The 16,631-nt window shown below is 44.5% G+C and overlaps 1 protein-coding gene across 3 annotated transcripts in view; it reads left to right on the top strand.

Moving 5' to 3' along the window:
• Positions 1 to 16,631, top strand: part of LRPPRC (leucine rich pentatricopeptide repeat containing) — a 160,854-nt gene that overhangs the window by 110,843 nt on the left and 33,380 nt on the right. For all 3 annotated transcript variants that reach the window (XM_074989616.1, XM_074989615.1, XM_074989617.1), the window contains 2 exons: positions 1,660 to 1,728; positions 1,991 to 2,081. In XM_074989616.1, the coding sequence (XP_074845717.1) occupies positions 1,660 to 1,728; positions 1,991 to 2,081 (160 nt within the window). The remainder of the gene's footprint in view (positions 1 to 1,659; positions 1,729 to 1,990; positions 2,082 to 16,631) is intronic.

Genomic DNA, 16,631 nt, shown 5'->3' with positions numbered 1-16,631 from the left:
GTCCAACAGTCGTGCTCGGAACAAGTGCATCATGTCCCTCTCGGCAGTCGTAAGTGTCGTAAGATGGTCATACTTGCCTAATTGGACACACTACTTCTTCTGGTTTTGTCGTCACAGCTTCACGTCCTATTGACCTCTGTCCCACCGCACATTAGATTACCTGGTTTCTCTGAAACAGCAAGGTCTTGCCTTTTCTGTCAAGGGCCACCTGGCCTCCATCTTGGTCTTTCATCTGTGGGAGGGTGGGTATTAGGGCTTTGAGGGGTTTTGGGTTTTAAGGACCTTAGGATTTTAGGGTTTTAGCGCTTCCTCAAGGGCATAGTCTGCCTTTGTCCACTGGCCTACCAGCTGATTCCAGCCTGGCACTTCAACATGATATTCCAGGAGTTCACAGGTCCTCTCTTTGAACCCTTGGTCACGTGTTCCTTTACCTCTCCCGGAAAGTGGCCTTCCTGGTGACTGTCACTTCTGCCAGATGATTATCTGAGCTCTAGGTCCTCACGTTAGAGCCCCTGTTCATGGTGTTCCGTAAGGACAAGGTTCAGCTCTGCCTTCACACAAAGTTTCATATGGACCAGGGCATTTTCCTTCCTGTTTTGTATCCTAAACCTGACAGCTACCAGCGGGAGCAGCAAGTGTACTCTTTCGATGTGCGGTGGGCACTTCCCGTTTATATCTAAAAGAACCAAGCTCTTCTGCAAGACCTCACAGCTCTTTGTGGCCACTGCTGACTGTATGAAAGAGCTCCTGGCTTTGTCACAGCACATCTCTTCCTGGATCATGTCCTGTGTATGAACTTGTCACTTTAGCTTGGATTACATTTTTCTTTTGGAACAGACGTGACAACTTTTACAGAGGAGGAAACAAGTGTATGAACAAGAACATGTACATGGGATACTGCCTGCCTTCACTGGAGTGTTGCTATGCTAATCCAGTGTTTGAAAACACTACACATGCCCTTCTAATGCCTGGTGCACATAAAAAGAAGCTCTTTCTTTGTCATCCTGTAGTTGTGTGTCTGTAGATTCTCATTGGGTGTATGGCAGGAAAAGTAAAGATGCACACTCTGCTCAGAGTTTTCAGTTGCATTTGCTTTTGTAATGAAGCTTATTTCTTCAACTACCAAAAGCACCTGAGAATGAAAATTAAGACAGGCTTGTGGTCTTTGAAACAAATCATTCTTGAGCTATATGATAATTTTTTTTTTTTAAATGCATTCCTATTTCAAAATGTGTCACATTTCACTGTTACCTACCCAAATGTTTCCCTGATACCTGAGACTTAAAAATCATATTTAGTCAGAGAACCAGCATAGTAATTTTAAATTCAAAAGTACAGTTGATTGAAGTTATATTTAGAATGAAATGTTTGAATTGTCTATTTATCTAACAAATAATAACTGTTGTTGTTTCTATAGTTACCAGAGCAGTCTTTGAATTTCTGAAGTCACTTGTTAATGTTGTTAATTATGAATGAAGTTGGTTAGCTTAGTATTGTGAGAACCATGTCTTCACTTAATAAAAATCAAACATAAAATATTTGTATTAATCAAAGTGCAATAACTCCTCTATATTAAGAAAATACTTTAAGGAAACTGACTCGTGTGTGTGTGTGTGTGTGTGTGTGTGTGTGTGTGTGTGTGTAAATACTATTTTGCAGGCTCCTGGATTGAGAGCGCGTCCTGGGAGGCTGCAGTGGTTTGCTGAGAAGTGTATTGCAAATAACCAGGTACACATGCTGCATCTTGTTTCCTTTCTGTTTTGTGAGTAATACTTCAGTAGTAGCAAAAATAAGTTTTGAAGTATTTGAGACATATGATAGTTTATAGAAAACAGTAATTATAAAATTATGTAGTCTTGTAAATATGGTATTTACATTTCTAAACTTTTGGAGTAAATGTGTGTCTATACATATAAAAATTAGATAAGCCATAGTCTGATATATATATAGATATATAAATAAAATATAACTTTCTTTCTCCACTCCAAAGATGGAAACCTTAGAAAATATGGTGGACATGACTCAAAATCTATTTGAATGTGATCGAGATGAGATGTACTACTATCTACTGAAATTATGCAGTAAGTTAAGTGTAACTCTCAATTGTTCTATTACAAACTGTTATTCCAGTAATAGCTTTGTGGGGATTTTAATTTTTATAGTATTTGACAAAGCTCTGAGCTATGTTATGGAAACAGAATACAAGTTTTGAATTTGGTTTGGATTTTTCCGATAACCAGTTAAAACTTTATTTCTCAGTAGGGTCATTCTTAGTGTTTATAGTAATGATGCAGAGCACAGCTCTTGATGAGAGTTATCTGACCTGGGTTTGCTTTGCTCACTATAAACTCTGTTTAGGCTATCGGATAATAAATTCTGTAATTTTGCCATAACTACTTTCTCTACAACTGAGAAACCTTTTCTTTGCTTCTTGATATGATTGTTCATCACAGATCATTAAAACATTTCCTAGCTTCTGGGGTTGTCTGAAAAGTGCCCACTGATCTGTACTATCACAGAACCATTTGCTTTGTCAGGTTTCCTAGTTTCTTTTTTCATATCCAGAGAAAATACAAATGTTGCCATGTTTCAAAATCTGATTCCACTTCATTTGTCCGAAGTTGTATCCATGGTTATAGCCAAAGATAGAATCCATGAAAGTTGAAGCCTGTTGATTTTTAAATTCAGTTTATTCCATTTTTATAAATCAGGTCAAATGCTTGAGAAGTGGTTTAGGTTTTATTGACCATGGGCTCCACATATTACTAACGTACACCAAAGTTTTACCAATAACTGAATAAAATCCATTCTTCTCACATAAAGCTGGTTCAGGGTCCGTATGAGTGCGTTGGAGAGGAATGAACTGCAACTCGCTATTGAAACCCAGGGCCCAGGGTTGCTTCAAAAACCTGCCTGCTGGTGATTTTTCACCTATGATCCATAAGTCATTGCACTCCCTCAGTAACTGCTTGAGTGTACTCTGTCTACTGGATTTGTAGGTGGTATGTTATTTTATCTTCATGCACAATTGTATGGGATCAGCCTGGAGACCATTTCCACAATACCCCCAAATGTAGAGCCACTCAACCTGCAGAGTCTCCACATAGTAGCTATGTAGAGCTGTAGTTGTGTAGAAGGCCTTGTATTGACCCTCCATCTTATGAGTGAGTTTCATCAAGTGTATTTGGGCGGTATACCAGTTGGTGAATTTACTGCCTTTGGGTTTTAAAATAATTTGAAGTGGACAATCACCGACTAATTTTTGTTGCAATTCTTTGTAGTTAGTAGATCAATATAAAGTTTCTGTGGATAGATTTGTTTGGCTGAAAGATGATAAACACCTCCATTAACTCCTAATAAGACTGGGCATAATTATTTCTGTCGTGTGGAATCTGAGCAGGACTCTTAAATAGAAAGTCTCTCTCCCATAATTCCATAATTGAAAATCCTACTCAGCATTCTTGAGGTTTTTCATTTTTTTTCCCCCAGTGTAATTTGTAGTGCTCTTTTCTGTCTATATGGGCATTGAAAAGATACTCTAATACACTTGTGATCATTTGCCAAATATTTTAATGGTCCGTTGAATTTTTTGAGAATCCAAGTAAACGCCTAAGCCTATCTGGAGTCCACTGGAGGTTGTATTAACTTGTATTGTATTGCACATCTTTATTTGGGGAGGAAGTTGGGCACGTAAACCTTTTTGCTGGTGTTACTGCTGGCAATATCAGATTTCTGAAGCAGACAGGGTTTTTTCGCTTTCTCCACTACTTCTCCCCTTGTGTTTTCAGGACCTTGAACTAACCCCACCTTTATGTGAGGTAAGGGGTCAGAAAGATTTTGGTCAGTGTGATAAATTAAACTGAGTATCATTTTTATCAGGAATTCCTTTATACAAGAATGTAATTATACATTATCTGAAAAAATATTATGTGCAGTTCTTAGCCAACATTTAGGAAAGAGCAATTTTCCCTATCAGTAACCCAGAATGCCTTCAGCTGGCCCTCACAAAATCTTTCATAAGCTCCTGAAGTGCAAGTTTCCTGTACCTGTACAACGGCTCTGTACAGTGGTGGTGATTTCCATTAGCAAAAGGCAGTTTGAATGTAAAGTACTTTTAGCTCCATCTATATTGAGGCAAAGATCTGGCTATGCTCCAAGCGTCCTGCACTTTTGGTGGATAGTGTGTGCCTCAGAGGCTTGCTGTGGCCATCCACACGGCCTCTTTCCCTTAGCCCATGGCCAAAGCCTAGTGAACCATCCTCATCATAGGCAAGTGCACAATTTGGGATGAAAGCCCTTCTGTAGTCATAGTTTTCCATCTCATGGGGGAGACCTTATAGTGCTGTGGGAGAGGCTGGGGGAATCCCAGGCACATGCTCTACTCTGGGGCTCCAGCCCAGGGACCCTAAGGCAGCGACAACAGACAGAGTTTCCAGTCTGGTAGCTTCTTGCTTCTTCCCTGGGGCACTTCCCCAAACACTCCCTCCCAGTACCTTTCCTCTGGTATCTGGCAGGCCTGTCCTGCTCCTCCACATTATCCTCACTTGGTCACATTCCTCAGCTCTCTCCCCATTCACCTTTTCACTCTGACCTTGGGCTCCTGCCCTTCCTTCAGGGAGATCTTTTGAACAAACCCCAGCAGGCCTTAATGGACTGCGGTGCACTGATTGGCCTACTGCTTCTGTCAAGTTCTTAATTAGGCCCAGGTTACCCCCTAGATTGTGCTGTATCATGCTTGGCCTAAACTATTCAAGGAAGAGACAACTATTTACCCAGAGTCCAGGATATCTGCCTGCCATTAACGTGCGTCAACCAGCTAGTATGGATCTGTAATAGTATAGATAGATAGATACGTATGTAGTTTTAACATTGCATAATCAGTTCATACAGTAATTTTGATAGTAGAAGAAAAGATCTGTAAACTGGTAAAGTTTTTAAAGTCACATACTGCAGATGTTCTTCCTACAACTATTTCTGAAACATACTATATATAATTTCTTAATAGTTTTCTCTGAAATAACAGATTTTCCAGAATTACTTACTTTTTAACATTGCCAAAAATTTATGCCATATATTTTTAAAAACTTCGATCGTTCTGGTTATCTCAAAGCTTTGGATACCTTATTTCATGTTCTAGAGATTAGATACTGAGCAATGTGTTTGTATCAGGACATTGCAAAATCAGTATAAAAAGAATGAAAAACTTGAGGAAAAAAGCAAGTGAAATCTGTTGGCATATATATTTATCAAGAAATATTTACAACACTTAGTTCTAAGTGCGCAAGACAAAAACCTTGAAGTAGTATAATGCATTGTTTAACACATGTGCAGACTTGAATTTTCCCCCTAAGAATGTAACTACATCTTAAGTCTATATGCTAAAGATTTAGCCCAGAGCAAACCACTGACTTATACAAACAACATCTGAGAAGGTAACCACAATACATCTTTGCATTATTCAAATTAGAGGTGGTGAGTTATTTCTCAGATGAAGTAGTGCTCTTTCTAGACACTATTGGAAAGCCACCTTGCAACATTGTATGGCAAGGAGGTAGGATGCTTCTTATCCTGATTAAACTCTGCAAGCAGAGGAGATGAATAATACAATCAAAAAACCTAAAAGCCTATTTTATATTTTTCCTTGATTCTTTTAATACCTTTCAATTTTTCAGCAGCGTCAGAGCTCTCTTCAAAACCAAGCTGTATTTGTACCTCTTTCTGGCTTTATAAATGCTGGTTCTTCATAATAAATCAGCTGGACCTGCAAAATAATCTTGCTTCAAGAGAAGGTAGTCCTACTTCCCAACAAGCAGCATGTCCCTATCCAACTCTTACTCAGTCTGACAGCATGTCTGTTGAAAGGAGACATCTTAACAGATATAATTTATCAAACTCTGTCACACACATTCTTCAGTAAGCAAGAAATGGCCCAACAAATTCAAATAAATGGAAAAGGTTTGCCACTTTCTGTCACCATAAAAGACAAAAACCATGCACTTGTCTGCTTTCAACCATTTAAGACCAAGTATGATAAATGTTCCACACAGGAGTATGATTTGAGAGCTCTCATAGACTATCTAGGCCAGGGATGCACAAAGTGGTGGGCAGCCCCCCTTTGGAGGGGGGGGCGTGAAATTTTGTATGGGTGGCTCAGCACATTTGGTTGCTGGTGCTCAGACCCACTTAGCTCATTTAAAAACGTTGAAATATGTTACTCTTACTAGGTATGTGTATTCAATTTTGTGTACTGATTCACAGAGTTTTTACTTTTTGTATGTGTGTTTTCTTACACATACTAAAAGGGATTTCTCCATATGAACATAAGGAAAAATTTCATTGGTTTGGATTACATTAAACAAGTTGGGTGGGGGGGGCTGCTAATTGCAAGGACAAGAAGTGGGACCTAATGTAAAAAGTTTGCTTACCCTTGGTTTATGCCAGAATTCTCTATATGCTCACAAATTTTAAGTATATTTTAAATTAGTACCCCTCAATCTAACCTAAAATGAGATCCTCAATGTAAAAAAAGCCTTGTGATTATCTAGCGTCAACAGCTGACAAAGTTGTTGAAAGCAGATTTCTTAAATCTCTAACTTCTGAAATAATCTAGCCCATAAAATCTGAATTCAGGTTTGGGACATTCAAAATCAAAGTTACTTTTGCCGCCAAGTAAATATGGTACAGTGTTATGAACCTCACTTGGTTCGCAGGACTATATTGCCTTTATGGGGAAGTTAACATTGTTTGGAACCATGAAATCACCAGAAGCTGACCCTAAAGAAGCAAGCTGCTCTAACTTGTGTTGGTCAAGTTAAGAGAGTGCTGCAAGACTCTAACCTGTTCTTCTCTGAGTGCTTTTTCATATTTATTGAGGTTACTGATTTGTCCCCGGGTGTGACACTGGTTTAGAGCCCTATTTATGCCACCCTGACCATCCCTCTGTTCTTTGTTACTGCTTGCGCAGGCTGTTGCAACTGTGGCTGAGTACTTTTTTTTCTATGCCAGGGTGTGTCTAACTCAGTCTTGGGTAAATAGCTATAAACAGTCGTTCAGAATAGCCATTGTTTTCTAGTTGTTAGCGTTAGGCAGTCAGAGGGTGGAGAACGGTCTCCTTTCTTCTCCTGTGTCCTCTCCAGATGTTTGGGGCATGAAAACGTCTGAGGGCTTCAAGCAGTGCAGCTCTTGCTTGAAGTCTATGCCAATGAGTGACTTCCCATGACTCTTGTCTTCCTTGTTTGGGGGAAGCTCATCAGGCTGGTAAGTGCCGAATCTGCAGGGGTTGCAAGCCCAAGACTTGAATGAGCGTGACTTTTGTTTCCGTCAGTTCATCATGGAGTCAGCACTTGCCCTGTGCGGAGCTTCTCTGCGCTCTGCTCTTCGGTGCGCAGCACACTGCCTTTCACTCCGAGCCCAGCGACAAAGAAGGTCTTGTCCATGCATCAGTATTCCAGAGCCTCTGGTGCAGCACCACTCCCACTCTCCAGCATGTGGTTCCAAGACACCCAGATTGTCGGCACTGGCTCTCTTAACTTCAGTGTCTTCAGTGGAGGCAGCATTCAGTGCCTCTAGGGTCCATGACTGTGGTACCTTAGCAAGAGATGCACTGAGCCCAATCCTCCTTTGTAAACCTAGAGAAGAACCATCACCGGTTATTCCTTTGTTGATGCCTGATATGTACCAGTTGGCACAGGGACATCAAAGTGATGCAATTCTCTGCACTGATTCAGGCTTGCGCCCCTTGGAATATCTCCAGGTTCAAGCTGCACTCATGGGTTCATCTGTTTCAGCACAAGTGCCTGGCCACTTGAAGTCCTGATTTGGCTCTGCATAGTACCCTCGGTCTGACTCACAGCACCGGTCACACTCGCAGAAATGATCTCCATCTTGCTCCATGCACAGCCACTCCCATTTGAGGGTCACCATGGTAGGTGGCTCTAATTCTGGGTCTTTAATATGCTCTGCCCACCACAGTGATGTTTGGCACTCTCTCTCTCAGGGTTCACACCATCTTGACACCATTCCAGTTTGGGCTCTTCCACTGGTCGTCAGGGTTCCAGGGCCGAACTGATTCCACCCATCCAGTGGCAGGCTCAAGCACAGCTTGGCACAGTTCCAGTTCTGCATGCAGATTCCACTCTCTACACTGGTGCAGCGCAATGTACAAATCTCCCTGCAGGTCTAGCTCTCAGCAGCCATCTTCTGTGGCGCACCAGCCCTCATCTCAACATCGATCACGTTTGGTGCATTGTTCCCATTCTTGATACCAATCCTCATTGACATGCTGGTCTCATTCGCAACATCAGTCTCAGTCTCAGCACCAGTCCCGTTCCCAACACCGATCCTTGTATAGGCACCAGTCCTCCCTCTTTGCACTGGTCCCACTCTCAATGTTGCTGCCTGTCTGTCTTCACACTGGTCTTGCTCTCCTTTTTGGTCTCACTTGCCTCATTGATCCCACTGGCGTTCTTGGTCCTGGCTTGATGTGGCTTGCCATTCTCCACCATAGCCCTCCCGCTCAGCCTCACGCATCACTTTTTGGTGGGGGGGGGGGGCTTCAGTTCTATCTGACCACTCCATCTCCAGGGGATCCCCCACCACCTGCAGAATAACATGGGAGCTCCTCAGAGGCCTCCATACCCGTGGCAATACTGGATGCCTTGGGTGTACCATCAGGCACAGGACACCATGTTCATTCCTCAGTCTCCCTTTGGCCATGTCACCAGCTTTTGAGACTACAATTAACTGTCCTCCTCTGAACACTCAACCTTCCAGTCTTCCAGAGGAAACTCCCTACACCCAGTCTGTTAAACAGCCCAAGATTTCAGCATGATGGCAAACCCCCACTGTACTCCTCCAGTTGGCCTCCCTAAGCCCCTCTCTGGATTAGGCAATGTCAGGTACCTCTATTTTAGGTCCTCCACCCATGGACTTCCATATGTTCCAGGACCTCCCTCACCAGGCTGCTACCATCCTCAACCTTTCCATGGAGGAAGTCACGTGTCAGATGACCCCCGGTAGATATCCTCACATTGGAGGGTTCTTTGCATGTGGCCCTTCTGTTGAACAAGACCATTCTGTCTTCCTCCACCACCGTCTGTCAAACTCATGCATCCATGCCTCCCAAGGATGATAATTGCCTGGATCTATGTGGGAGAAAGGTGCACTCCACAGGAGGGCCTGTTGCTCAGAGTGACTAACTAGTTTGTTATCTTGAGTTATTACAACTATGATCCTTGGGTCTCTTTTTCTAAACTTCAGAACTCATTGTGCAAGGACTTACCTGAGGAGTTCGATGCCATCCTGCAGGAACGTAAAACGGTGTCCCATACCTGTCTTCAGGCTCCTGTAGACTCTGAGAATGCAGAAGCCTGAGCTATTGCTTGAAGCATTGCCATGCATCGAGTGGCCTGGTTATGGCCATCTGGTCTCCTGCCAGAGGTCCAACAAACTATATCCCAGACCTCCCTTGGGATGTTGGTGGAGCAGTTCAACTCCTGACTGCACAGCCTCAAGGACTCCAGGAATACCATGGGCATGCACACACCAGTTACGCAGTAAGAGCCATTTAAGCTGCAACCTCAACCAAGACCTTCCTAACCTTGTGGGTACTTGGACTTCTACTACTGCAAGCCCCATGACCCTTCCATCCACAGTCATGGCCATCCAGAGCCAGTCCACACACTCCTCCAAGGCTAAGCACTCATTTTGATGGTGTGCTCAAGTTTGGAGTATGAGTGCCACTGGATCCTTCCCTCCCATTGCTCAACAGGCTCTGCCCGTTCCTCCCAGCCTAGTTGGTCATTATGTCAGACTGATGGGTCTTCAAGACAGTCACATTGGGCTGTGGTATTTTTTTCATTCTCCACCTTTCCACCCCTGGGCCTCTTCAAGGACCATTTTCACGAGTGGCTGCTCCTCCAGAAGGTACAATCACTACTGGCCCTGGAGATGGAGGAGGTTTCTTTTTAGCACACGGGTTGAGGGTTCTATTTCTATGATTTTTAGTTCCAAAAGCAAAAAGGGGGCTGCAGCCTATCCTGGACCTCTGGGAACTCAAAAGGTTGGTTTCCCACAAGTGCTGTATAGTTTCCCTCGGTATCATCATTCCTTCCCTGGATCTGGGGGATTGGTATGCCACTCTCTCTCAACTTAAAGGACACACATTTCCATATCACAATTCCGCCTTCCTAATGTTAGTATTCCATTTTGGTGTGAGCCACCTGCAACTTCAGTTTACAGCCCTTCTCCTTGGGCTCTCCACAGCCCCCACAATGTTCACCCATGCATGTCTGTGGTGGTAGCCTTCCTTCACTTCAGTAGTGTTCAGGTTTATCTATACCTGGATGATTGGCTGCTGCCAGTCATTCTCTCAGGTGGAGAAAACTCTGGAGAAGATGGGATTCTTGCTCAATCCGGCAAAGTCATCGTTGATCCTGACTCAATGTATAGCATTCATAGGGGCAAATCTCAGCACCATCGTGGTGAGAGCATTTCTTCCCAGTCATTGTTTCTAGGCTTTTGCCCAGCTTGTACACTCCCTGTCTGAACTTCCAGTCACCATGGTCAGGACATGCCTCTGCCTTCTGGGCCATATAGTAGGAATACACATATCTGGTCCCATTTGCCAGGTTGTTCCTTCATCCCCTGCAGGCATGGTGGGCATTGTTGTATTGCCTTGGCCAGGATGGCATGGACATGGTCATCACCATGCCATAACATGTTTCTCACGTGCTCTGCTGGTGACTGAATCCCCAAAGCTTGTTGCTTGGTGTTCCCTTTCACTCCCCTTCTCCCCCAAACCTACTATATCTCTGGTAACAGGCGCATTGTTTTGGACTGGGGGCCCATCTGGTGCAACTCACCACTTGGGCAATGTAGTCAGCCAAGGAGTTTTCTCCACATCAATATGCACAAGTTAAGGGCCATTTGCCTCACTTGTCTATCCTTCCTATCTCATCTCCATGGCTGTCGTGTTGTGGTCCTGACAGACAATACCATGGCCATGTACTATATCAACCCTCAAAGGGGTGCACGCTTCTCCAGCTCTGTGTGGAAGTTCTGCACCTGTGGGAACTCTGCATAATCCTCTCTATCTACCTAGAGGCGTCTTATCTCTTTGAGGACCAGAACTAGCTGGCGGATAGCCTCAGTTGATGATTCCTTGCGTACAAGTTGTCCATTTGTGTGAATGTCCTTTACTTCATCTTCCAAAAGTGGGGCTTTCCCTGGACGGACCTCTTTGCATTGCAGAGCAACCAAAAGTTTCCTCAACTTTGCTCCTTCTAGGACTTCAGCCCCAGCTCCCTAACGAATGCATTCCTGATATCAACGTGATCCTCAAGGGACGCAGGAACTGGGTGGACATTATCCTCATAGACCTAGATTGAGTTTGTCAGCACTAATACCCCTTGCTGTTGGAGCTCTCAATGCTTCCATCCATTCGGCTTCTCCACTCCTCGTGCAGGACCAGGCTTGTTTCCACTTCCTGAACCTTTGGTCCCTTCACCTCATGGCATAGCGGCTTTGTGGTTAAACCCTGTTGAGCTGGCATGCTCGGAACAAGTTCAGTAGGTTTTCCTCAGCAGCCGCAAGCTGTCCACATGGTGGTCATACTTGGCTAAGTGGAAACTCTTTTCGTGCTTATGTCATCCACACAACCTCGTACCTGTCTATCTCTGTCCCACACGTGCTGGACTACCCAGTTTCCTTGAAGAAGCAAAGTTTCTCTTCTTCCCTCAAGGTCCACCTGATGTTCATCTCAGCTTTCTGTCCAGGGAATGGCGGGTGCTCTGTTTTCACGAGCTGCATGATACGGTGCTTTCTCAAGGGCAGGGACTGCTTTCACTACCAGTCGGTGAGACTGTTCCAGCCTGGTGCCTTAACCTGGTGCTCAATGTGCTTATGCCCCTACCACCCCCACACAAATCTTTGTCCACATGCTGTTTCTTTCAGCTCCTTAGAAAGTGGCCTTCCTGGTGGCTATCACCTCTGCCAGATGGGTGTCTGAGCTCGAGGCCCTCGTGCCACATCCCCCATATCATGTTCCATAAGGACAAGGTTCAACTCCACCCTCTCCAGCTTTCATATGGGTCACGACACTTTCCTTCCTGTTTTCTGTCATAAACCTCACAGCTCCCTAAGGCAGCAGCAACTGCATTCTCTGTGGGGCGAACTCTTGCCTTCTACCTTGAATGGAAACCCTTCTGCAAGACCTCGCAGTTCTTTGTGTCTGTTGCTGATTGTATGAAGAGGATTCTGGTTTTGTCACAGTGCTTTTCTTCCTAGATCACATCCTGTATATGACCTTACTAAGGTTCCCCCTCTCCTTCCGCCTGTTATGGCATATTCTGCCCAAGCTCAGGCCTCTTCCACTGCGGTCCTGACTCAAGTGCCTCTTCAGAAAATCTGTCAAGCTGAGACTTGGTCCTCTGTACACACTTTTACATAGCACTGTGCTATTGTGCAGCAGTCTGGACAAGACGCAGCCTTAAGGGCTGCAGTCCTTGAGTCAGCCACGTGTTGAGTGACCCCTCCACCTGGGATTTGCTTGTGAATCACCTAACTTTAATAGAGATGAGCAAGCACTCAGATAAACCATTACTCACTGTTGTAATTGTCGTTGTTTGAGATGTGGTGTTCATATCTATTTGAAACCCTCCCTCTTTCCCCACTGTCAGTGTAGCCAGCAAAAAGGAACTGAGAGGCAGTTGGATTGGCAGGGTCATATATTGGTGCCACTTCAGGGGTCTCCACAACCAATGCTCTGGGTAGCAGCTAGGTTAAAATTTTCCGACAGTCGTGCACATGACACACAACTCCTAATGTGAATGGATATGAGCAACGCATCTTGAAGTACCACATTGAGTAACCATTTTTACTCACCTTGTGCAGTAATTGTGGTTCTTTGAGATGTCTTTCTGTGGGTTCTTAACTCCCTGTCCTCCCTCTCTGCTTAAGAGTTCTTGTTGGTGTATGGATAAAGAAGTAGCTGAGGCAGTTTGCTCACTTACCCATTATGCCCTTGGAGCGTAGCACAAAGTTGCACAGAGTGTGTGGGAGGCAGAATGGACATGGCTAACACAATATCGCCAGTCAAGGGCTTGAGAAGCACTTGCACACCTGACGTGGAGCACCATAGGGAAACAAATCTTGAAAAACCAGTTACTGCATGAGGTAAATTCTTCTGAAGGAGAGAGTTGAGAAGTTTGACATTTTACACAGCTACCCCAGCCAGGATACCCATTCTTGGAAATGATGGTAGTCAGGACCCCTCAAAGAGCAGAGAATGGATTTGAAGGCACTGTTCAAACACCCAGTACCACATGCCTGGTTAGTGTCTGCTTTCTGCATATCCACCTGGGAAGATGCAGATGTTCTCATTGTCTTTCAACATCTGTCACTCTGTACCTTCTGGTAAGCAGCAGTTTGATACGCAGGGTTAGAACTATATTCACATGTTTGAATAGCCTGCCTGTACTTTTTTGTCTGCAGTCTCTCCCCATGATCTGTCATAAAGGGCAGACAACTACTAGAACTGCTTGGGTAGGGTAACCCTATGCAGCTCCAATCCTTAGCCCCTACACATGCCCCTTTGTCCCTCTTCAGGGTCATCTCAAACAAGTAGCTTCTTTGCTTTGCAAGGAGCCCTAGAGGAGTTACCTCTGCAGAACAGGGAAAGAGACTTTTTCTTCCAAATATGACTGGCCTTTCTAATTGCCATTTCCTCCAGTCTTCCTTCAAGTGTTTGCTCTTTAACAGGACCCTAGTAATTTCACAGCCATGAAAAATGCATCATGGACTTTGAAATCTTTTCTGCCCCTACACCTCTTTGAAATTTAATCTTTTGTGTGCTCTTACTCTATACTATACAGACTTCACAGGGGAGACCAGCATTTTTCGAATTGAGGCCTCTTACACAAATGAGAGTTGTAGGGCAGGTCACAGGGTTATTTTTGAGGGGTCATGCATGTACACTGCTAGCAGCAGCAGAGAAGTAACATTGGCATAGCATGCCACTTTAGTTTCTGTACTGTTGCTTTAAGGTAGGTCGCCAGAGAGTGGCAGCTACTGACTGAGGGCCCAACTCTGATGGCAGCAGCACAGAAGTAAGGGTGACAGTACTATACCATGCCATCCTTACTTTGCTGCTGCTGTCAGCTCTGCCTTCAGACTTGGATTCCTGGCTGCTCTCCAGCAGACCAGCTCTGAAGGCAGAGCAGAAGTAAGGGTAGGAGTATTGCAACCTCAAAATGGCTCCTCAACACCTTTTTAGGTCAGAACTTCTATAATTACAACACCAGGAAATTTCAAATTTAAATAACTGAAATAATGAAATTTATTATTTTTAAAATCTTATGACTGTGAGATTGACCAGAGTTCAGTAGGGCCCTGCTCATGTTCAGTCCAGTGTGCACATACAATATGCCCCATTGCTGTAAAGTTTTCACTCAGAGGTATCCAATCTCTTAATAGCACCAGTATATCAGGCCTTGCTGCCTCAGTTCCTTCTTGCCACCTGTGACAGTAGCTGGAAGTGTAACCCCAGAGGTACTGAGACCGCTAACAGGGGAGTGTGACATCTTTTGCTCTACAACCTTAGCTGAGAGCCATCTGGTAGACTACATGGGTTTAGTCCCGAAGGTCGCAGGTTCATTCCCTTCTGCAGACAACCCAGATCCGTTGGCCTGACAAGCAAGGGCTCATCCAGGATGAACATGTGGAAGGTCTCAGAAGCCCAGGATGTGCTTCTTCAGCTCATACAGTACAGGCATATGGTTTAGCCCTTAAGGTCACAGGTTCGTTCCCTTCTGCTGATGACACGGGTCTGTCAGCTTTACGCCTTCATTACCTCTGTCAGTGGACTTTAGTCTTCTCTAGCTGTACATACTTATGTATAGTGGCTGTAGTCCAGAATTTAGTAGATTGAGATTACATTTACGTGGAGGTAACCCCTTCCCTGGCATCCCCAGGGCTTCACCTGTGTATGATAAGCCACAAGACCAAGCCCATTTGTGATCTGCTTTTTAGCATCCATAAATCCTTGGGGGAGTCCCATGGCTGGCAGCACTGCACGATCCGCAAGGAGTTAAAGGCCTGTACCAAAAAAGCACAGGAATCAAAGATCCACATTCCTTCTTATGGCGGCAGCTCTCTGTCCCCCCTCAGAGCTGAGCTATGTGACTCAGCAGTGAGCACCTTGATCTTGATGAGTGACAGATGTTCCAGCAAGCCTGTCATTTCTGGCACTGAGGATGGACTCTTCTTATGAATCCTGGGACTCAGCCCTGTCAGGCATTTTCATTGCAGAGGAGTTCTGCAACTCAGCAGACTCTTGGCATGTCTCCTAAATACCAGTGCTGAGGAAGAATTGGAAGACTGGCCCAGGTGTTCACCAGCTGAGGTCCACTGCTCACAGGAAACTGGCAGTTGAGGTGAGAGCACCTGCAGCATGAAGGCATCAGGTGCTGTTTAAAGGAAAACCAGTAATGCTGGTACAGAGCCAGTTGCCCTCCATACAGCACCACTCTCTAGCACTGGTTGTGACTCCTCCACAGTATCTTTGAGAAGCCCCTCCCTTCAGTTGGACTCTGAAGTGAAGTCTTCTGTATCTCACAGGAGCAGACATTGATCTAATTGCTGTTACCCAACATCTGATGTGAAACAAGGGTTCCCACCCACGGCCTGTCCAGCCCAGTGGTAAATGCAGCGATGCCTTTTTGGAACCCCTGCACATTTCAGCCATTACAATTGAAGAACTTGTACTCTGTTTTTGAGTGCAAAGCACTCTTGCCACCTTCCTTAGTGCAGTAATCTTGAGCTGAGACTTTTGAACCCCAGGACCTGGTACCATGGAATGCTTCTAAGGCTGAGGGAGAACAAGTCCCTGTGTGCATTCAGGAATCTTCATCTCCCTCCTCTGTCCTTTCTGGTGGCCCATTACTTCAGCTAGAGGAATCTCAGAACTTAGGGCCCTTAGTTCAGAATATTCTTTATTCTTGGTATTTTTAAAGGACAAAGTCCAGCTGCACCCTCACTCAGCCTTACTCCAGACAGTGGTTTCACAATTCCATAGCAACAATTTTCCTGCCCATCTTTTGTCTGAAAGCACGTGGCAATAGCCAGGAACAAAAACATCACTTGCTAAATGTTCAACATGCACTTGCTTTCTAATGGAAAAGACTAACTCATTTTGGAAAATTATTCAACTTCTTTTGTTGGTGGCAGATAGTATGAAAGGTCTTCCAGTTTCAGCCTGGAGCATCTCTTTGTGGATCACTTCTTGTATCTGCCCATACTAAAACCTAGTAGAGGTTCCTGCCCTGGATCTAATGGCATGTTCCACAAGGTTACAAGCATTTGTGGCTTCATTCGTGGTGCACATCCCAATACATCTGTAGAGAAGTTACATGGGTGTTGGTTCACACTTTTGCATCCCATCATGCGATGATTCAGAGAGCTAGACACAAAACTCCTACGTCTGCTCGAGAGTCACCTCCCTATTGTGGAACAAACGTGTGAGCAATTACTCGAAGAAGAGAAAACGATTACTAACTTGCCTTATGTACTGTTTTTCAGTATGTTTCTTGTGTTGTTCCAACCTCCTGCCCCACCTATCTGTCTGTCAGAGTTAG

The sequence above is a fragment of the Carettochelys insculpta genome, chromosome 3, assembly GCF_033958435.1.
Source record: "Carettochelys insculpta isolate YL-2023 chromosome 3, ASM3395843v1, whole genome shotgun sequence".
Taxonomy (NCBI): domain Eukaryota; kingdom Metazoa; phylum Chordata; order Testudines; family Carettochelyidae; genus Carettochelys; species Carettochelys insculpta.
Note: the sequence above shows the minus strand (reverse complement) of the source record. Positions and strands in the feature narration are given on the sequence as shown.